General features: G+C 47.9%; 1 protein-coding gene across 1 annotated transcript in view; it reads right to left on the bottom strand.

Moving 5' to 3' along the window:
- KIAA1549L (KIAA1549 like) overlaps window positions 1–18,303 on the bottom strand; it is a 129,168-nt gene continuing 110,865 nt past the window's right edge. Inside the window, exons 17-20 of the mRNA XM_068988048.1 lie at window positions 14,182–14,279; window positions 11,770–11,918; window positions 10,491–10,642; window positions 1–3,140 (exon numbers count right to left, since the gene is read on the bottom strand). Coding sequence (XP_068844149.1) covers window positions 2,859–3,140; window positions 10,491–10,642; window positions 11,770–11,918; window positions 14,182–14,279 — 681 coding nt within the window. The 3' untranslated portion in view covers window positions 1–2,858. The remainder of the gene's footprint in view (window positions 3,141–10,490; window positions 10,643–11,769; window positions 11,919–14,181; window positions 14,280–18,303) is intronic.

Raw genomic sequence — 18,303 nt, 5'->3', positions numbered from 1 at the left:
TTCAATCATCTTTTTCCTTTGCAAGAATGTAGGGAGTCCCTCACATAACCCTTGTCTACTTTTTAAACTTCCTAGCACAGTTCAAGAAACGCATCACAGACAAGCGTTCAGGCAGCATGGCGAAATGGAAAGCAAGCCCGATCACGAGCAAGTGGGCTGGGGCTGAAGGCCTGGGCAGGTCACTCCACTTCTCCGAACGTTGACTTCCCTCTCGGACGTCACCAATGGTCCTCTGGTTCTTCAAGGCTTCTTCAACTGTCTGGAGGGTCATGAGGAACACAGAGTCTCTGGGCTCTCATGGCACTTCTGAACACCTGCCTTGTCTCAGGGCCGGCCGTCCAGGTATCTATCATCTCCTGAGGGTCAGGAGACTCTTCAGAAAAGGGACTCCCATCTTAGTCACAGGACATCAAACAATGGCGGCCATCTTTGCATTGGCGGAACAACATGGACACACTGATTTCTCAACTTAAGCTTTTCCTCCCATATACTACTCTTAAACCTGTGGTGTCTAGTTTAAGAGAGTGTCTGACTTAGCATGCCATATTTGAAGTCATCTCCACTGACTCACTCATAATCTGCACAGCTCGCCATGATTTTTTGGCATTCTTTTAGCCAACTGAAGCCAGACCACTGCACCCTGTGAGCTCTTCCTCTGTGAGTCACTGGGACATCCAAAGTGTAGACACTGTCTTGGAAGCATGTGTATATATTTAAATTACACTAAGGTCTTGAAACTTCATTTTCACATACAGTATTTCCAAGCATTTACCAAGTAGACAAAGTACTGGGTTGATATCATTGCACTGATGAGATAGTAATATCATTGATAAGGCGGGACAATGTAGCTGACTTTATCAGACTCATACCGTTTGCATGAAAAGGCTGAGTTTCTTTGGCTCTTTGTTCATTCAAGTGCACTGAATACCTATTTGGATAGACTTAGGTATTGTGTTAATCTGTCAATAAAATCTTGCACTGTCCACAGTGTTTGCAAACTGACTTAGGTTTTGGGTTACAACAACTGGCCATTGGTAGAAATATACCATATATACACATGGAAATTACAAAAATACATTTTATTTATAGCTGATTTTTTTTTTAAGTAACAAAAAACTAACACTATGAAAGATCAACCAGCATACCAAAAGGACGCTACCTAATATCATCCGAACAAGAGACTGGTTTGGGGCATCCATGACACATCATCTCCAGAACATTGCAGAAAGGGCAATTTGCCATTGAGAAATAAAAACAGCTTCTTTGAAAAGTCTGTGCTTTGACAGTTTGATTCTCTCACTCTAATCAGTTCCATTCCTACTCTTCTCTCAATTTGAAAATTTCCACCTTCTTCTCTCAATAAAGACCAAAGAAACTCATGAGGAGAATGGAAAGATGGGCTCAGAGGAGATGAATACAAGCTGAAGCTAGATGGATCATGGGTGAAGGCAGGAGAGGACCTCATTCCCCAACGGACACCATGAAAGCCCTTGACATTGAGCATAGCTCCCAAAGTTGGTGATGAAACCAGGGTGTCCCTTCCCCAGGGGGACCTGAAGTCAGCGTTGACAGTCAGCAGCTGGGGCCTCCGGGCTGCAAGGCAATGTCCACCCAGAGCTCTGGAGGCTGACCTACCATGCCAGGAAGCCTAACTTACAACACCATGGTCATGAGGTCAGAAGCCTGCCATTGCAGCAAATGTCCTCCTATGTCTATTAACTATGGGGACAAGTATGGGAGGGGACTGGCTAACTCCATACACCTTTAAAAATGTTATTTACATTTGAACATAAATCAACAGATTTTCTACATTCAGAAGCTTCTATAAACAGAGGCTGCAGCCTGGGGAGACTGGGTTCACTATTCCTGCTTCCAATAGGCGTCAATGACTATTTCCTTTTGGATCACTGGGCAGCACATGCTGGACATCATTGTTGAAGAGACAGAGATTTCCTTGTAAAAGTCGATGTATCTATTGTCCCCACAAAAAGAGAGAAGCTCTGTTCTCAGGCTACCTTCACTGCAGGGCAAAGAAAACCTGTTTTTCTTTTGTAGGATCCTAAAAGCTCTTAGCACCGATGCTCTTCCAGCTAGAGCCCAACTTGCAGAATACTCTGTTTCCAACATGACAACACCTTTTCAAAGAACCTGTCAACACGAATCCACCATTCCCTCTTATCTTCTCTCTTTCTTGGCCTTTGTTGAATTAATTGGGGGCAGGGCTGGGTGGGGGGGAAGAGTCAGGACTATGTATAGGTGCAGTCATTGACACTCCTGATTTTCATCCAATTTATTTGACTTTGAATATGAACCTTTAAAAGAAAAGGACTCAAGTTTCTTGGCTGGAGTCAGTGTCTCCCTTGGAGACTGGAGGTGACTGGATAATTACAGTTCTGGCTGAATGAGAGAACAGTCTGGGGCTTCATCACACGCCTGCATTGCCTTTAACACAGAAACAGTTAACATGCAGAGGTTACTGAAGATAGAGCTGTGCTCTCCCCCCTTCTGGTGACCTGTTAAAATGTGGTACTGGACAGGAATCTGCAGATTAGCAAGCGTCTCCTCTCTTGTGACTAAGGCTCCACTGGGGAGGGAATACACCCACAGCTCAAACAGTTAATTAACAGAGTATCAAACATATGGTCCCACATGCGGACTTGTTGACATACAATCAGTTGAATAGGCCAAGCATCCCGTTGTTCAAGAGTTTTCTGTTCCCCAGAAGCCCCTCTGTTCACCTTTTCAGAAACTGAGGGTGAGAAAGACTCCCGCATCGTCTCATGTCTCCAGTCCCACCACGCCTGGAAAAACCCAAAGCCTGCTTCCTCAGAGTCTGGAAGTCTCAAGGGGTGAAGGCATTAGACCTGGAACTCGAACATGTCTGTCTGTTTCTTGGCAAGCTTGGCCACCTCTTCCCGGATGGCTTTCACCAGGGCCGCCGTGGAAATGTTGGTGAGGGGGGTGTCGGATGGGTCGTTGTCCGCCAGGCTCTGCTGTGAGGCTGCTGTGGAGGGCGCCGGGGCCTGCTCCAAGCTGGGGTGCAGCCCGGCCGGCTGGCTGTACTGACGCGGGAGCCTGGAGGGTGAGTTCTGCTGATACCGGGATCGGGGGTAAGCTTCGATGTACCCCGGGAGGGGGACCTGCAGAGCATTTTGGGAGAGAAGACAGGGCCAGGTATCAGGAATGGGCTCAAGTCATAGGATACACTAGATACCAAAGGAGGAGGGGACTGAGGACAAGGAAGAGATTTAGAAGAAAATGAAGGCAACTCGCCATTGTGCAGATATAAAAAAAGCTAGGTGACTTCGACTCACTGGTTCTGCTGGTTGGATGAATTAAATAGGCATTTTACACTTTGTGCAAACAGTGGGCACATACCCAGTCTACATCTGAATCTACCTGGCTACCTTTTTAATATAAGCACCATCTAAGCAGAGATGTGTGGTTCTTTAAGGACCTCAAAGGACTCAGGGATTTATTACTGATGACAATAGTTAACGCTGAACGAGCCCTGTGCTAAGGGCTTTCCAATCATGATCTCATTTAATTCTCAGAGCAATTCTCCTAGGAGGTAGGTATTGTTACCCTTATTTTACAGAAGAGGAAACAAAAACAAACAGTGTCTCAGTCAAAGCTGCCACAGCTGACAAGCCACAGAGACAGGCTGGCTTCAAGGCTGGGAGTTAATCACTGAACTATCATGTCATGCATCTGGAATAAGATCTTGGCTTCTTGGAAAAATTTTCTTTTCATTAAAAGTGGAAGATAGTTCTATGCCAATAATACGGACACTTCTAGAAGTATGGACAGGACAATGATTTAGAATTCAGGATCGACTTGCCCACAGAAACAGGGCCACACATGGGGATGCTGTTCCAGACTAATCCACAAAAGGCCTTTATATCCCATAAGCTAGTTGCATCACTGTGAGATAAATGCCCATGGATCACGTAGGCCCTGGGGTGCTGCAGGGGATGGGACACATGTGGGCAGTACGGCAGCTTTCCAGGAGAAGCATCTTAGCTGAGTCTGGAGAGGAGACGGCTAGGATGGAGAGGCTGTTTCGCGGAAGACAAGGTGGAAGGGGCATTCCAGGCAGAGGGACAGCCATGCAGAGGTCTGGCAATACACGGAGGACGGTGTCCCCAGGGAGGTTCAGTAAGGTGGTCTGACCACGGAGGGTGTGAGCAGTTTGGGAGGAGCTCAGGAAGAAGGGTGGGCAGGACCAGTTCAGAAAGCCGCTGAACACCAAGCTACAGAGGTAACGTTTTCTATGGGCCACTTCTGAGGAATTCATCATGTTCCCATTCTTTACAGAGATGTCTGTGTGGGAGCTGGTGAGGATGGAGTGGGATGAGGTTGGGTGATGATTCAGAAATTCTGGATGGCTGAACATGTAGTAAGAAAGCAGGCCCCTCCTAGTCCCTGTCAGTCCCTCCTAGTCCCTGGCCTGGGAGCCACCAGGGGTGTCAGGCAGAGGAAAGGTCTGTACTGTAGGAAGGAACACTCTGCAGGAGGTGGACCCACTGGAGGTAGAGAGGAAACGGGATCTGAGGCTACCTCAATGGGCCAGGTGAGAACCAGGGAGGACCTGAATAACGGAAGAAATGACGGGATATCCCAAAGTCTGGGGGTTAAATTTCCCTACAAGACCTAGCAAAGAAAGACAAAGTTGCAAATACACTGCACTTGCATCTTAGAGGAAAACTGGAGTCAGACTGTCCAAGTCCTTGGGCCACGTGAGCTGGGGACACACTGGTAGTTAACTGGGGGGAACCGAGCACCAAGGCCAGGACACAGGGTTTGCCTGTCAAGTCTCACTTCACACTGCTTTTCTTCTGAGAGGCCTTCCCCAGCCCTATATTAGTCAAGGACTCCCTGTAAATTCCTTCCATGCACCTTGTCTAGCATAACTAGTCGTCACTCATGACTTCATCACTCATCTCAGGCATCGACTTGTGAACGCAAAGCTGTGTCTCACCTGCTTATCACTGTGCCCCGAACTGTGCATGGTACACAGAAGGGAGTGTCTTAGAACCCAGGGTTCTGAGCAGCATAATCTGAAAATCACTGAAGGATAGGCACCTGGTGCCCTATGTTTGTGAAAGAAGCTGCCATGTCCCCTTTCCCTGGATTTCAAGTTCAGCTGGAGCTGAGGGTCAGTGTCCAACTATTGAGACCTCCTACCTCTGCAGCATTAACTGACTTGGTGCTGGTGGCTGGGACAGGCCGGGGGACCGGACTCCACTGGTTCAGTTCGGTTCAGTCTTTGAGACCCCATGGACTGCAGCATGCCAGGCCTCCCTGTCCATCACCAACTCCTGGAGTTTACTCAAACTCATCTCCATTGAGTCAGTAATGCCATCCAACCATCTCATCCTCTGTCATCCCCTTCTCCTCCTGCCTTCAATCTTCCCCAGCATCAGGCTCTTTTCAAATGAGTCAGTTCTTTGCATCAGATGGCCAAAGTACTGGAGTTTCAGCTTCAGCATTAGTCCTTCCAAAGAACACCCAGGGGTGATCTCCTTCAGAATGGACCGGTTGGATCTCCTTGCAGTCCAAGGGACTCTCAAGAGTCTTCTCCAACACCACAGTTCAAAAGCATCAATTTTTTGGTGCTCAGCTTTCTTTATAGTCCAACTCTCACATCCATACATGACCAATGGAAAAACCATAGCCTTGACTAGATGGACCTTTGTTGGCAAAGTAATGCCTCTGCTTTTTAACATGCTGTCTAGGTTGGTCATAACTTTCCTTCCAAGGAGTAAGCGTCTTTTAATTTCATGGCTGCAGTCACCATCTGCAGTGATTTTGGAGCCCCCCAAAATAAAGTCCGTCACTTTTTCCATTGCTTCCCCATCTATTTGCCATGAAGTGATGGGACCAGATGCCATGATCTTCGTTTTCTGAATGTTGAGTTTTAAGACAACTTTTTCACTCTCTTCTTTCACTTTCATCAAGAGGCTCTTTAGTTCTTTGCTTTCTGCCATGAGGGTGGTGTCATCTGTGTATCTGAGGTTATTGATATTTCTCCTGGCAATCTTGATTCCAGCTTGTGCTTCATCCAGCCCAGCATTTCTCATGATGTACTCTGCATATAAGTTAAATAAGCAGGGTGACAATACACAACCTTGACATACTCCTTTCCCTATTTGGAACCAGTGTGTTGTTCCATGTTCAGTTCTAACTGTTGCTTCTTGATCTGCATACAGATTTCTCAGATGGCAGGTCAGGTGGTCTGGTATTCCCATCTCTTTCAGAATTTTCCATAGTTTATTGTGATCCACACAGTCAAAGGGTTGGTGTAGTCAATAAAGCAGATGTTTTTCTGGAACTCTCTTGCTTTTTCGATGATGCAACGGATGCTGGCAATTTGATCTCTGGTTCCTCTGCCTTTTCTAAATACAGCTTCAACATCTGGAAGTTCACAGTTCACATACTGTTGAAGCCTGACTTGGAGAATTTTGAGCATTACTTTGCTAGCATATGAGATGAGTGCAACTGTATGGTAATTTGAGCATTCTTTGTAATTGCCTTTCTTTGGGATTGGAATGAAAATAGCTTTTCCAGTCCTGTGGCCACTGCTGAGTTTTCCAGATTTGCTGGCATATTGGGTGTAGCACTTTCACAGCATCATCTTTCAGGATTTGAAATAGCTCCACTGGAATTCCATCACCTCCACTAGCTCTGTTCGTAGTGATGCTTCACAGGGCCCACTTGACTTTGCACTCCAGGATGTCTGGTTCTAAGTGAGTGATCACACCATCGTGGTTAACTGGGTTGTGAAGATCTTTTTTGTATAGTTCTTCTGTGTATTCTTGCCACCTCTTCTTAATATCTTCTGCTTCTGTTAGGTCCATACCACTTCAGTCCTTTATTGTGCTCATCTTTGCATGAAATGTTCCCTTCAGAAGTGCAGAAGATGAGGACATGACATACTCTTCCTCTCTTACAGGAGATGCAGGTGGGACCCACCACACCGTGTGGACCAAAATCCAGGACTGGCAAACATCACTCCTTGCGTAGCCAGGGCCCATGGGAAGCATCCCCTACAGACGAGAGCAGTTTCCTACTGAGCCTGGTAACTCCTTCCCAATCCCTCTCCACCTAGCACCAAGAATGAAACCTATTTATCAGGCCAGGTCCAGGTGTTATGCAAGCTAGCTCCTTACATTTGGATACCTGGAATCAGGAAGGCCAGCTCTCCAAATGATACATGTGTGCACGCACGCAAAGTCACTTCAGTCGTGTCCGACTCCGTGTGACCCTTATGGACTGTAGCCCGCCAAACTTCTCTGTCCATGGGATTCTACAGGCAAGAATACTGGAGTGGGTTGCCATGCCCTCCTCCAGAGGATCTTCCCCACCCAGGGATAGAACCCACATCTCTTAAATCTCCTGCACTGGCAGTCGGGTTCTTTACCACTAGCACCAGCTGATGGTAGGCACTTTTTTCTTCTCACATGGATGTAGTTGTTGTTCAGTTGCTAAGACATGTTGTGACCCCATGGACTATAGCACACCAGGCTTCCCTGTCCTTCACTATCTCCTGGAATTTGCTCAGACTCATGTCCATTGAGGTGGTGATGCCAGAGGGTGAACATTTTCTCCAACGGAATCTCTTTCTCAAGCTGAAAGAATATCTGAATATCTTTCTCAGCTGGTCCCTCTGAACCTCCTGTGCTGTCTTTCAAATGCAATAAAGCACCTGACCTCCCAGCTTGCTCCCTGGCTACTGCGTTCCATGCAAGGGGCTATACCTGCTTACCTGCAGATGGTAAGTGGGCTCCATGAAAGACCCATCTAGGCTGTAGCAATCATTTTTCTCTTAAAAACAGCTAATAAGAAACTAGCTCTCCCTCACACTGGGGATGGGGGTGGGGGAATGCGGTGATCAAGTCATCCTGTCCAGAAGATTAGGTTTTGATTTGCTGGGTTCCCTTTCCTTCATTTTTAAGGCAACACGAACCCAGAGGCATCTGAGTTATGTGGCCATAAGTCCGGCTAAGTGTTATCTGTAAGTATCTTGAAGGCAAGGGCCAAGGTTTTGTAAATACCTCTGTTGACTCCTGCCACGCACCCAGCGCACCCTGCACACAGAGGGTGAGCTGACAAAGCTGCAGGTTTACTGACTAATTAGCACAAGTTAAGTACCATCTACTTTCTGAAAAGTACACATTATGTTTAGATTGCAAGTGAAATTATGGAGTCAAATAAAATCTGAACTGATCAACGCACACCCCGTGATTTCAGCTGCTTAGAAGAGCTGAGCATGACAAAGGAAGCAAAAAAGGCCCACTGCCAACCAGAACACAGGCCAAACACTCCCACACTAAGATGTGTAGACCTATCAGTAGGGAATGCCTCTAGTTACTCTCTTAGAGTTCATTTACTCCAACTCTACAAACAACTCTCATGAGCTCAGATGTGCCTCATTTGCACATAATAGTACATTAGGAAAAGCATATTTAAGGGCAAATATATCTGAAAGTGGGGACATTGGCAGCAATAGAAGAAGTGAGCTGGGAGCAAGGTCAGAGAAAGAAAAACCATACTAAGCCTTGTAGTAATTCCAAAAAGCATAGTTTGGAGATGTTTGACGTAGGGGAAGTAATTCTACAAACCATCAGAGCCCATCTTACAGATGTCATTTTAGTACTGCTACTGCTACTGCTAAGTCGCTTCAGTCGTGTCCGACTCTGTGCAACCCCATAGACGGCAGCCCACCAGGCTCCCCCGTCCCTGGGATTCTCCAGGCAAGAACACTGGAGTGGGTTGCCATTTCCTTCTCCAACGCATGAAAGTGAAAAGTGAAAGTGAAGTCGCTCAGTTGTGTCTGACTCTTAGCGACCACATGGACTGCAGCCCACCAGGCTCCTCCCTCCATGGGACTTTCCAGGCAAGAGTACTGGAGTGGGGTGCCATTGCCTTCTCAGTGGGGCATAATAATGATGTTGAATCATTTGTTAAAGACAAATTAAATTATGTTTTTCTTCTAAAGAAGGGGAGAAGGATGTAATTCATTCCAGAATTTTAAAATTCAAGATAGCACATACTTTAAAGATATTTTGGCAAGTAAAGGGATGAGCTTTTTTTAAAGACAACTTTTTAAATATACAGTTTTATTTATTTATTTATGGCAGTGCTGGGTCTTCATTGCTGCGTGGGCTTTTTTCTAGTTGCAGAGAGCGGGAGCTGCTCTCTCTTTGCACCACGCAGGCCTCTCATTGTGGTGGCTTCCCTTGTTGCGAAGCATGGGCTCTAGAGCACAGGCTCAATAGTTGTGGCATGTGGGCTTAGTTGCTCTGTGGCATGTGGAATTTTCCCAAATCAGGGATCGGGAGACACAATGCATGTGTCTCCTGCATTGGCAGGCGGATTCTTTACCACTGAGCCACCGGGAACGCTCAGGGATAAGCTTTGATCATCAGGAAAATTAATAAATATGTAGGGTAGTTTTACCTTGACAATGCTGTTTAAATGTGGCATCACTACAATAAAAGCAGACACCAACTGAACCTGTAGGGGTAGACAGAATGGACCCTAGGGGTCTGGACAGAGAAAAAAGTTGACACAGGCCTTGGGTGTCAATGCGTATTGACAAATGCTGAAACAAACCCTAAGATGAATACAGCACCACAGGCCTTCAGAAGACAGCCTGCCTTTCTTATCCATGACGGACGGTCTCACACAGGGACTGGAGCAACCCACTCTAGGGGCTGTCACTGTGGTACTTTGGTTTGCTTGCTTTTTGTTTTTCATTTGGCAGTGCGTTAACAGGCAGGTTTGGGTGTGCATATTCAGGTTCAGCTGGTTGCTGCCCCTCTTTGGTCTAGGCTGGGCCAAGTCGACTGTGCCATAGACTCCGACTCATATAAGGAAGAAACCAGGGGACTGTGACAAGACAGTTTTCAGCTGAAGACATGCAGAAAGCCTTCGGATCTACATGCAAAGTAGTTCTGTCCTGGGTTTCTAATACTGCTTTTTCTGGTATTGGAACTAAAATTCTTACAGGATTTTAAAGTTGAAGGGAACAAACTTGGCAAAGGCTTTGGAGCTGGAGAGATGCAGGTCTGAATGCTGGATACATCAGAGGAACAACAATAATACCTACATTATGGGTCTTGTGTAGATTAAGACAACATAAATAGAACATCTAACATGGTGTCTGGCACATACAAAATACTCAAAAATTGACAGTTAATATAAAAAGGTATTTGATTAAGGGTGCCCTCCAGGAAGAGGTGGAATCTGACTGAAAGTGGTTCTCAGACATCTCTATCAAAGGATATCACCACCACCACCACCGCCACTCCCCCAACCCCAACCCCCTCCACCTGCCAACTGTCTCTTCTAAAGGCTGACTTTCGACACCTGGTTGGTGAGAGGGGGCCTGAGCTAACAAAACACTTAGTCTCAGCCTCACATTCATTTTCTCCCTGAAGTGTGTCAAGCAGGTAAAGTTGTGAGGGAATCAGCGAGGGTCTCACCGAATCAGCCCACTGGCTGGGGAGCTCGTTCTCTCCGGCGTAGGACATCCAGGCCTGGTTCCTGTAGGATGAGGGGGGCGTTGGGATGAAGTAGCCGGTGAAACCAGGTCTGTTGGCAGCTGGGATGGCGAACACTGCTGGCACTGTATTACCTGGCATGGAGGAGATGGATGGGTGAGATTAAGCCAGCACCTTGCCCACTGGGCTAACATCTGCACAAGCTTGGAGAAGCTGTGAAATAGGATTGTGGCATTGGGGAAGGAGCTCCTGGGGGGCAGGGGGCAACAGATCTCCACCTGTAGCCTCAGCCCCCCGCTCACCTGCCCAGACAGTAGTAGAGTCACCTGCTGAGACTCGGACCTGGCTTTCTAGAGAAGCGATGGCTCAACTCCCCTTGCCGAGCCCTCACCAACTCCCCCATCCCCATCCCACACCCCTGATCTGCTGGCAAGAGGAAATGACACCTTGGTGCCAAGGGTTTTCCTCCCAGAAGGATGGCTGTTCTTAAAGAGACAAGAAGAGGAACCAAAAGGAATGGGTTTCATTGGTGGAATTTCTGGACATACTATGCTTTAATAAGTGTTGACAGTTGGGTGTTTTAGCCTAAAAGGAATGGTTTGATTAAAAGAAAAAACCCATTAGGGCATGTCCAGACCTCCATGTTCATTGTTTGTAATAGCGAAACGCTGGAAACAACCAGTCTGTCCCTTGTTAGGGGACAGGATCAAGTGTGGCCTATCACGTAATGGAACACCACATGGCAGTGTAAACAAAGGAGCTAGATCAATGTGAGTGTAGCAACCTGGAGAAGCTTTGCTAACAATGTTTAATCAAGAAAATAGTGCAAAAGGAAAGGTATAGCTTGACATCACTTACGTAAATTTAAAATATATACAGCATTAATACAGTATATTGTTGTAACGTAATGAAACGTTAACACCTACGACTTAAGGATTGTGATTACCTCTGGGGAGAAGGAGAATGAGTTGGGGGTAGACAGTTGTATCTGGAATGCTTTTTTTAAAGGTCTGAGGTCTGGAAAGATGTTAACATCCACCCTGACTGTAATATATCTTAGTATTTTGTCAGATTTCAGATATTGTAAACAAATAAGAGCAGTAGCTCTTCTAGCCAGGGCTACAGGAGATCCAGAAATACAGTCGCTTTGATCCCTGAGCCTGGCGGACAGAAGGTGGAGGGCCGGGAAAAGAACAGAGGTAGGGGGGGGGACGCTGGGGCAGGGCGCGGGCTTCTTCCAGGCTTTTCTCCTCTAGCCCACCTGAGTAATTTAAAGCCGACTGATCCAACTGCGCCACGGACACGGGGCCTCGGGACACCTGCGCGAAGGAGGCGCTGTCGTGCAGCTGGGCGGGCTCGGGCCCCGCGGACTCGCCCATCCTAGTCTTGCTGCCAATGTCCGAAGTGGACCTGGGCAGGGAGAAAGGCCACCTTAGCCGCCTGCTGGGACAGCGGCCCGCGAGGTGAGGCGAGGCTCCCGGGGCAGGTCACCGCCGGGGAAGCGGGGGAGCGCCTCGGCCTCCGAGCGACAGGACTGCTGGGTCCTCGGGCCTGAGTTTGCAGCCCCCGTTCCCCCGATGACAAAGGGAGCCCAGACCTGCAGCAGCCGTCGCGGTGGCCGAGCTGGAGTCATTTTTAGACATTCAAGGTCAGTGCTCCCCTGTGGGTGACTCTTGCGTCTCTGGGGAGAAGAACACTTCATCTCCACATAAACACGAGCCAAGCAATTAGCACTGGGTCTTTGCTGGGGATGGTCAACCTGGCAGGCGATGACATCACCGGCAGCCAATGGGAAGGCTTCGTCTGGAGAGCGGCTGGAAGCAAGAAGCCCCAGGCTCCGGAAGCTCGGGCTGGGGTCTGCTCTCAGGAGCAGAAGCCTAGCTCTTGCTGAGTGCTGTGAATGCGAGAACACGTTTTTGTTCCACAGATAAACAGAGAATCTGGCCCACTTAACACCCATTTCCACTTAGTGCTCAGAAAGCCAGGTAATAAGAGGGGGCTGGGGTGGGAGCACCAGCCTCTCCCCCAAGTATAAAGGGTGCTTTAGCCAGTGTCTCTCTTCCCTTCGGCGGAGGCCCTCCGGCTTTCCTAAAATTCAGATGGAAGGAGGCAAAGACAGCCACAGCGGGTAGCAGGCTGCCAGCCCACAGGGCCACCCTCTGCACAGGGGCGCAAGGGAGCAGGACAGGAGGCAGGGGGGTCTGAGTCCTAACTACCTCCTCTCTCTGAGCCCCAGTTTCCTCAAAGGGGAGGGTGACTCCATCTCAAAGGTTCCTCTCTGGTCCAACCCTCTGGGTTCCTATGGAGGGAGTGACCTCCTGATACTTGGCGAGGATGACAAATGGTGCAGAAGGACATGAAAGGAGAAATAAGAAGTAGGTGCGGGCCTTCAGCAAATGTAGCATGAATCGCTGATGACAAGCTCCTCCAATTCAGAACCCTCAGGAGTAACTATTCCCCAGGGAGGGTCAGACACAGGCTGTGAGGATTAAACTCCACATGAGGTGGGTGTCGGGGACCAGGACTGTGGGGTCTCTCTTCTTTCTCCATCTCTCCTTTTCTCACTCCCACAGCTCTGGCTTCTCACATGCTGTTTCTAGGCATCAGTTACTCCTTTGGAAAACCATCCTGGGAAAATCCCTGGATTCTGCTCTGTACATGTGGCCACCTTTGGGGACTCCCAGAGCCTCTGAGATCATTTAGAACTTTGCTCTCATTTGACAGATAAGGAAAGAGGAACCAGAGAGGTGAGGCATCGTGCCTGGGGTTACACAGCAGGCTACTGGCAGGTAGGGTGGAACCCTGGTCTGCTGTCCCCACCCCCCACCCCCACTCTGAACTTGACTGGGGTCAAAGGGTGATGTCTACATACAGCTCAGCATCCTAAACTGCTGGAAATGAAGGGAGGGTTGTTTCTGAGGAAAACTCATTTCTTTTCACCATTTTCACAAAGTTCAGACCTGTGGCCCATATACAGCGTGACAAGCATTTTGGGGGAGGCTATGGTAGGAAGGCCAGGGCAGTGGCCCATAGGGACCCCAAGGCACCGTATGGGCCACTCTCCCAGCCCTGGACATATTGACTATTCCAACCTCCCCAGTGCTCTTGGCTGTTGTTTCCTATCTATACTTAAAGCATGTGCTTTTTATAGTGTTACAGAGCAAAGAGAATGCTGAATATATGCTTCCCAGCTGACCTGTCCAAGTTCATGTACTTTCAGCCTCCCCATCTTGGAAGGCAAGAGTTAGGGCAGGAGCCCAGACACACTGCTCCCCAGCCTCTGGGACACCACCCCTCAGTAACAAAGGGTCTTCTGACACACACACCTGCAGGAGGTGCCCAGACTTGAGACAGCTGTTGTGATGGCCCAAACTGGAATAATTTTTAGATCCTCAATGTCAGTGCATGAGGTTTTCAGGGTATGGGGCAGTTGACCTTGGGTTTTTTCAATTGTGGGTTCTATGGGACTTTCAATTTTCAATGGTAAGAAAGTAGGCCAACCCTCTGTGGCCCCCACTTTTTTCACGGCATTCGAGGTGCCCTGGTCACATGGTTGTCTACACAGGTGATGCACCCCCGAGTGGGGCAGGGCATGAAGGATGTATGTTGCTGGGCTCACAGGACCAAATCCTCTGCAAATATCCCAAACAAGGCAAAGAAAGGAATGTGTTACCGCCTGAGAGAAGCGACAGCCACAGGGCCTGTCCGCGGAGGCACAGGTGGAGGGGGAGAGCCCATGACCATTTCAGGAAGCTGGGAAAACCTGTAGGCCTGAGAAAGGGAGGAGCAAACAGGGAGACACATGTTAATACCTGGTGCTCATCAACACACAGGTTCTTCTCACTTAAAAGGGAAGCAGACTTCCGAGGGTTAGACTTTCCTTCTTTCCTCAGACGTCCCCCTTCCATCGCCCTTAACTTGTTCCCAGACCCCTCTTCTGTCTCATCCACCTCCACTCTTCCCTTGCTGGGCCCTTGCAGTCAGAGTCCCTCAGTTGGTCTTAGAATCCGCCAAGTTGTTTCCCGCCTTGGGCTTCCCTAGGAATGTTTCTCTCCTGGTTCTTCCCATGGCTCCTTTCTTTCTGTCATTCATCCAGCCCCATATTCCCTTGGGGCTCCATATTCTGTTTTAATTTTTTATCATAGCAGTTGTCACTCTGGTATTACAACAAGACTGTAATGAGGGCGAGGGATCTGTTGTCAGCTGTATCTTCATGCCTGGAACAGTGCCTGTTATATCCTGGATGGGCAATAAATATTGGATAAAGAATGAATCATGGATTGTGCTTATTTTCTCACTCATGGAAAGCAGGTTTTGTGGGGGAAAGCGATGGGTTTGGAGTCAGGAAGTATGGGTGGAGGTTTGCTAATAAATAGATTTTCTGTCTCTAAGCAAGTCAGGTGACTTCTCTGGACCTCAGTGTCTTCTGCTGAGATGGAGACAAGGATGCCTTGCTCAGAGGGGTGGGTGCAAAGAAGATCAGGCCAGGCAGTGTATGTGTAAGTATTTTATGATCTGTAAAGCACTATTTAAAGATAAGGGATCAAAACTGTCAAGTGAAGATTGTAATCAACTCAGGAGGGGAGAAAAGAAAAATGGTCAGAGACAGGACCAGCAAGCCAGACCACAGTCTCTGAGCAGGAGAAAATCTAGGAATGCTCTCCGCAAAGACAAAGCGTGGCTTGTGCTTCTTATTCATTTTTTTTTTTTTCTATAGGTATCATGGCCTGCCATATCTCTTAAGGAACAAGATGATAGGGCTTTAAACCTGAAGGTATCCAGACGAAAGGTAGCAGGAGAGAGAAACCATAAACAGGATTCTTTAAAATGAATGAGGGTTTTTCCCTCCAGCATTATAGGCATCCCACATGGCACAGATTGGTGAAGAATTCACCTGCCAATGCAGGAGATGAAAGATGTGAGTTTGATTCCTGGAGTAGGAAATGGCAACCTGATCCAGAATTCATGCCTGGAGAATCCCATGGACAGAGGAGCCTGGGGGGCTACAGTCCATGGGGTCGCAAAGAGTCAAACATGACTGGGCAACTGAGCACACACACATTATGGCAGACGACCTACTCATAAGGGCCAACCCACTAAACAACAAGTAGATGCTAGGCAAAACATGGCTTTTAATGCATGCTGGAATTGCAAGATGTAAGGAAATCTTAAGGATTCCCATCCACTATCCACCCTTTCCCTCCCACACCATAGCAAACTAAAATAAAAATTGTGAGTTGAAATCAGAGGTGGAAACAATGAGCAGTAAACAAATATGAAAGGTGAGATTGCCTGGAAAACAAATGCCATATTGGCAATCAATTAAGAGATCAAGCCCGGGACAGGCAAGGTGAGGCAGGTAAAACCGAGACCCTTACAGCCAACCTAGGCTCTCCTTTTGGTTCAGTCATTCATGCTCTGTAGACACGTCAGTCCCTCTGCGCCTTATTTTTCTATTACTTATTTTCCTTGTGAAATAAGGCACTGAAATACTTCATGGGTTTCCACAAAAAACATTTCTTTAGCCATGAAATCATTCTGGCATAGCCCAAATACATAATCAAATCAAAGCAGAACTGCTCTGGTTGAAGTTGAGGGTGGGGATGCCCTGGTGAGTTTGACCCTTTGCTTACCTGCACGATAGCACCTGGGGATTCCCTGAACCCTATGGTTTTGCAGAGTTTGAAAATCACTGTCCTTCCAGCTTGGCATTCCACTATTATCAACAAACCAACAAGTAAGGACATGCCTTTCCCAAAACAGAGAAAGAGATGTCTAGCCCCTCGTCTCTCTTCTGGCTTCTCCTGATATCAGTAGAGGAGACAGGCAACTTATTTTTATCCCTGGTTCTTGGAAGGCATACTCTGTAGTCAACACAGTTTTCCAGCCAAGAAAATGCATTCAGGGTCTCTGTCTTGTAACAGTTAACCAAAGAATTGATTAAAAGTTCTGAATTTTTGACAAGTACCAAGGGAATTTCCTTCTTTGGATGATTTTTTCCAGGTACAAAGCAAGCCTGCACAGGAGATCAAGGTCTCCTTTGGTCTGTACCCTTGGTGCTCCTGGGCAGCTACAGGGTCACAGGAAAAGCAGAAAGGCCACCTTTGCCCTGGGCTGAGGAATTCCCGCCAGCAGTGTCTTCCTCCCTTCCCCTGCGCGGTTCCCCCATGGGTCCAAGTCCTCCTGGATTTGCATTCTGGCTCCTTTTCCATGTGTTTGGAACCTGACTCCCTGCCAGCTGCCTTGTGACTCAGATCTCACTGGAAGCTATTGTTCAAAACTGTCACCTTGTTCCAGGTTTCTAGTTTTGTGACAGTGGCCGTGAGGGGCCCAGTCTGGCACCCAAGGACACCATCTTTGGGGATCCTTGTCCTCTGGCTAGAAGGGAGATCAGACACTCGGAACTGAAGGCAGACTTTATAAATAGCTCTTAGGTCTCCCGGGTGGAAGAAGCCTGGATATAACAAGAAGAGGCCACTCTTTGAGCTCAGAAGTTTGGTTGTAAAAGTAGAGGAGACAGTGACCACGGTCTGCTCAAGGTTCCCAGTCCCGATGGCCTTGGGCCGGGGACGGGGGGGTGGGTCAGGGCCATTCTTTCTAGCAAATCCAGTGGAGAATGAGCCCAAATGAGACTCCCTGTGTGCTGGACCCTCGTTGTGCACGTGCATCCATCCAGAGGGGGGAAACTGGTCAAGATCAACCTTGGTGGGGGGTAGCACTAGAGGGGTGACAGGTCAAAGGGGGCAGCCTGCAGTTGGAGGAACAGATCAGGGCCTCAGGCTTTGCACTGGTGGGAGAGCGAGGACTCACAGGCCAAAGCCACCTACTCTAGTTGGAGGCCACTGTCCAGGGCCAGCCAGTCAGCCCCAGGCCAGAGCGGATATGCCAGTTTTCCCATTCCTGCTGACAATGCTGCCTTCCACTGCATGGTGCCCCTTCCACCGCACTGTGAATACTGCTCAGCACAACCTGTGTCTGCCTAAAGCCCCATGCAGCTATAAATAACTTTACATCCTACTGCACGAAGTCGAATCTTCCGGAGGATAGTTCTTATTTAGTTGAAAACAGAGGGCATGGTAACTGAAGACGGACCCCATGGTGAAAATCCAGTGTTTATCTTGATCTCTCAGCTTACCAGGAGTTACTGAGAGCAACACTGGGGCTCTCAAGGCCCTGGGATTCATAGAAGGTTCGAGCTGGAAAGAACAGGAGACACCAAGACCTCACTCCTTACCTTAACACAGAGGGAAAAGGAAACCCAGAGAAGTGAACTGACTTGCCCAAAATCACACAGCCAGTTTAAGGGCCCTATCTCAAAATTCTGAGCCAAGGGTGGCGTGCTGCAGAGCGTATGGGTTTGGAGTCAGACAAAACTGGAGTTGAAACCTGGCTTGACCTTGACCAGGTGCTTGACTTCAAGTAACTTACCTCTCTGTACCTGTTTTCTCATTAGGTAATGAAAGTAACAGGATCATACCCCCATTTCAAAGGTTGTTTAAAAGACTCATTTTATATGTTGATGTGATATCTGGCACATAGTGGGTACTCAATAAATGATATGCTCTTCCTTCTGAGACAAGATAATATTTTGATACAGTAATTATAGAAACCAAGACTTTGCCACCACAGTTTCCTTGAATCCAGGGTCCTTCTTCTGCTCCAAGGACATCTTGCCTTCCTGCCCCTGGGAAGGAAGTCCACTATCGCTAAAGATGGCCCAAGAGCCAACTCTTCCTGGCATTTCAAAAGCTAAAGTTATTAAAATGCAAGAGTTTAGGATTTTGAATATCAAAAA

Source organism: Capricornis sumatraensis, chromosome 16 (genome assembly GCF_032405125.1).
Source record: "Capricornis sumatraensis isolate serow.1 chromosome 16, serow.2, whole genome shotgun sequence".
NCBI classification, from domain to species: Eukaryota; Metazoa; Chordata; class Mammalia; order Artiodactyla; family Bovidae; genus Capricornis; species Capricornis sumatraensis.
The sequence above is the reverse complement of the archived record's forward strand: the minus strand, read 5'-3'. Positions and strand labels throughout refer to the sequence as shown.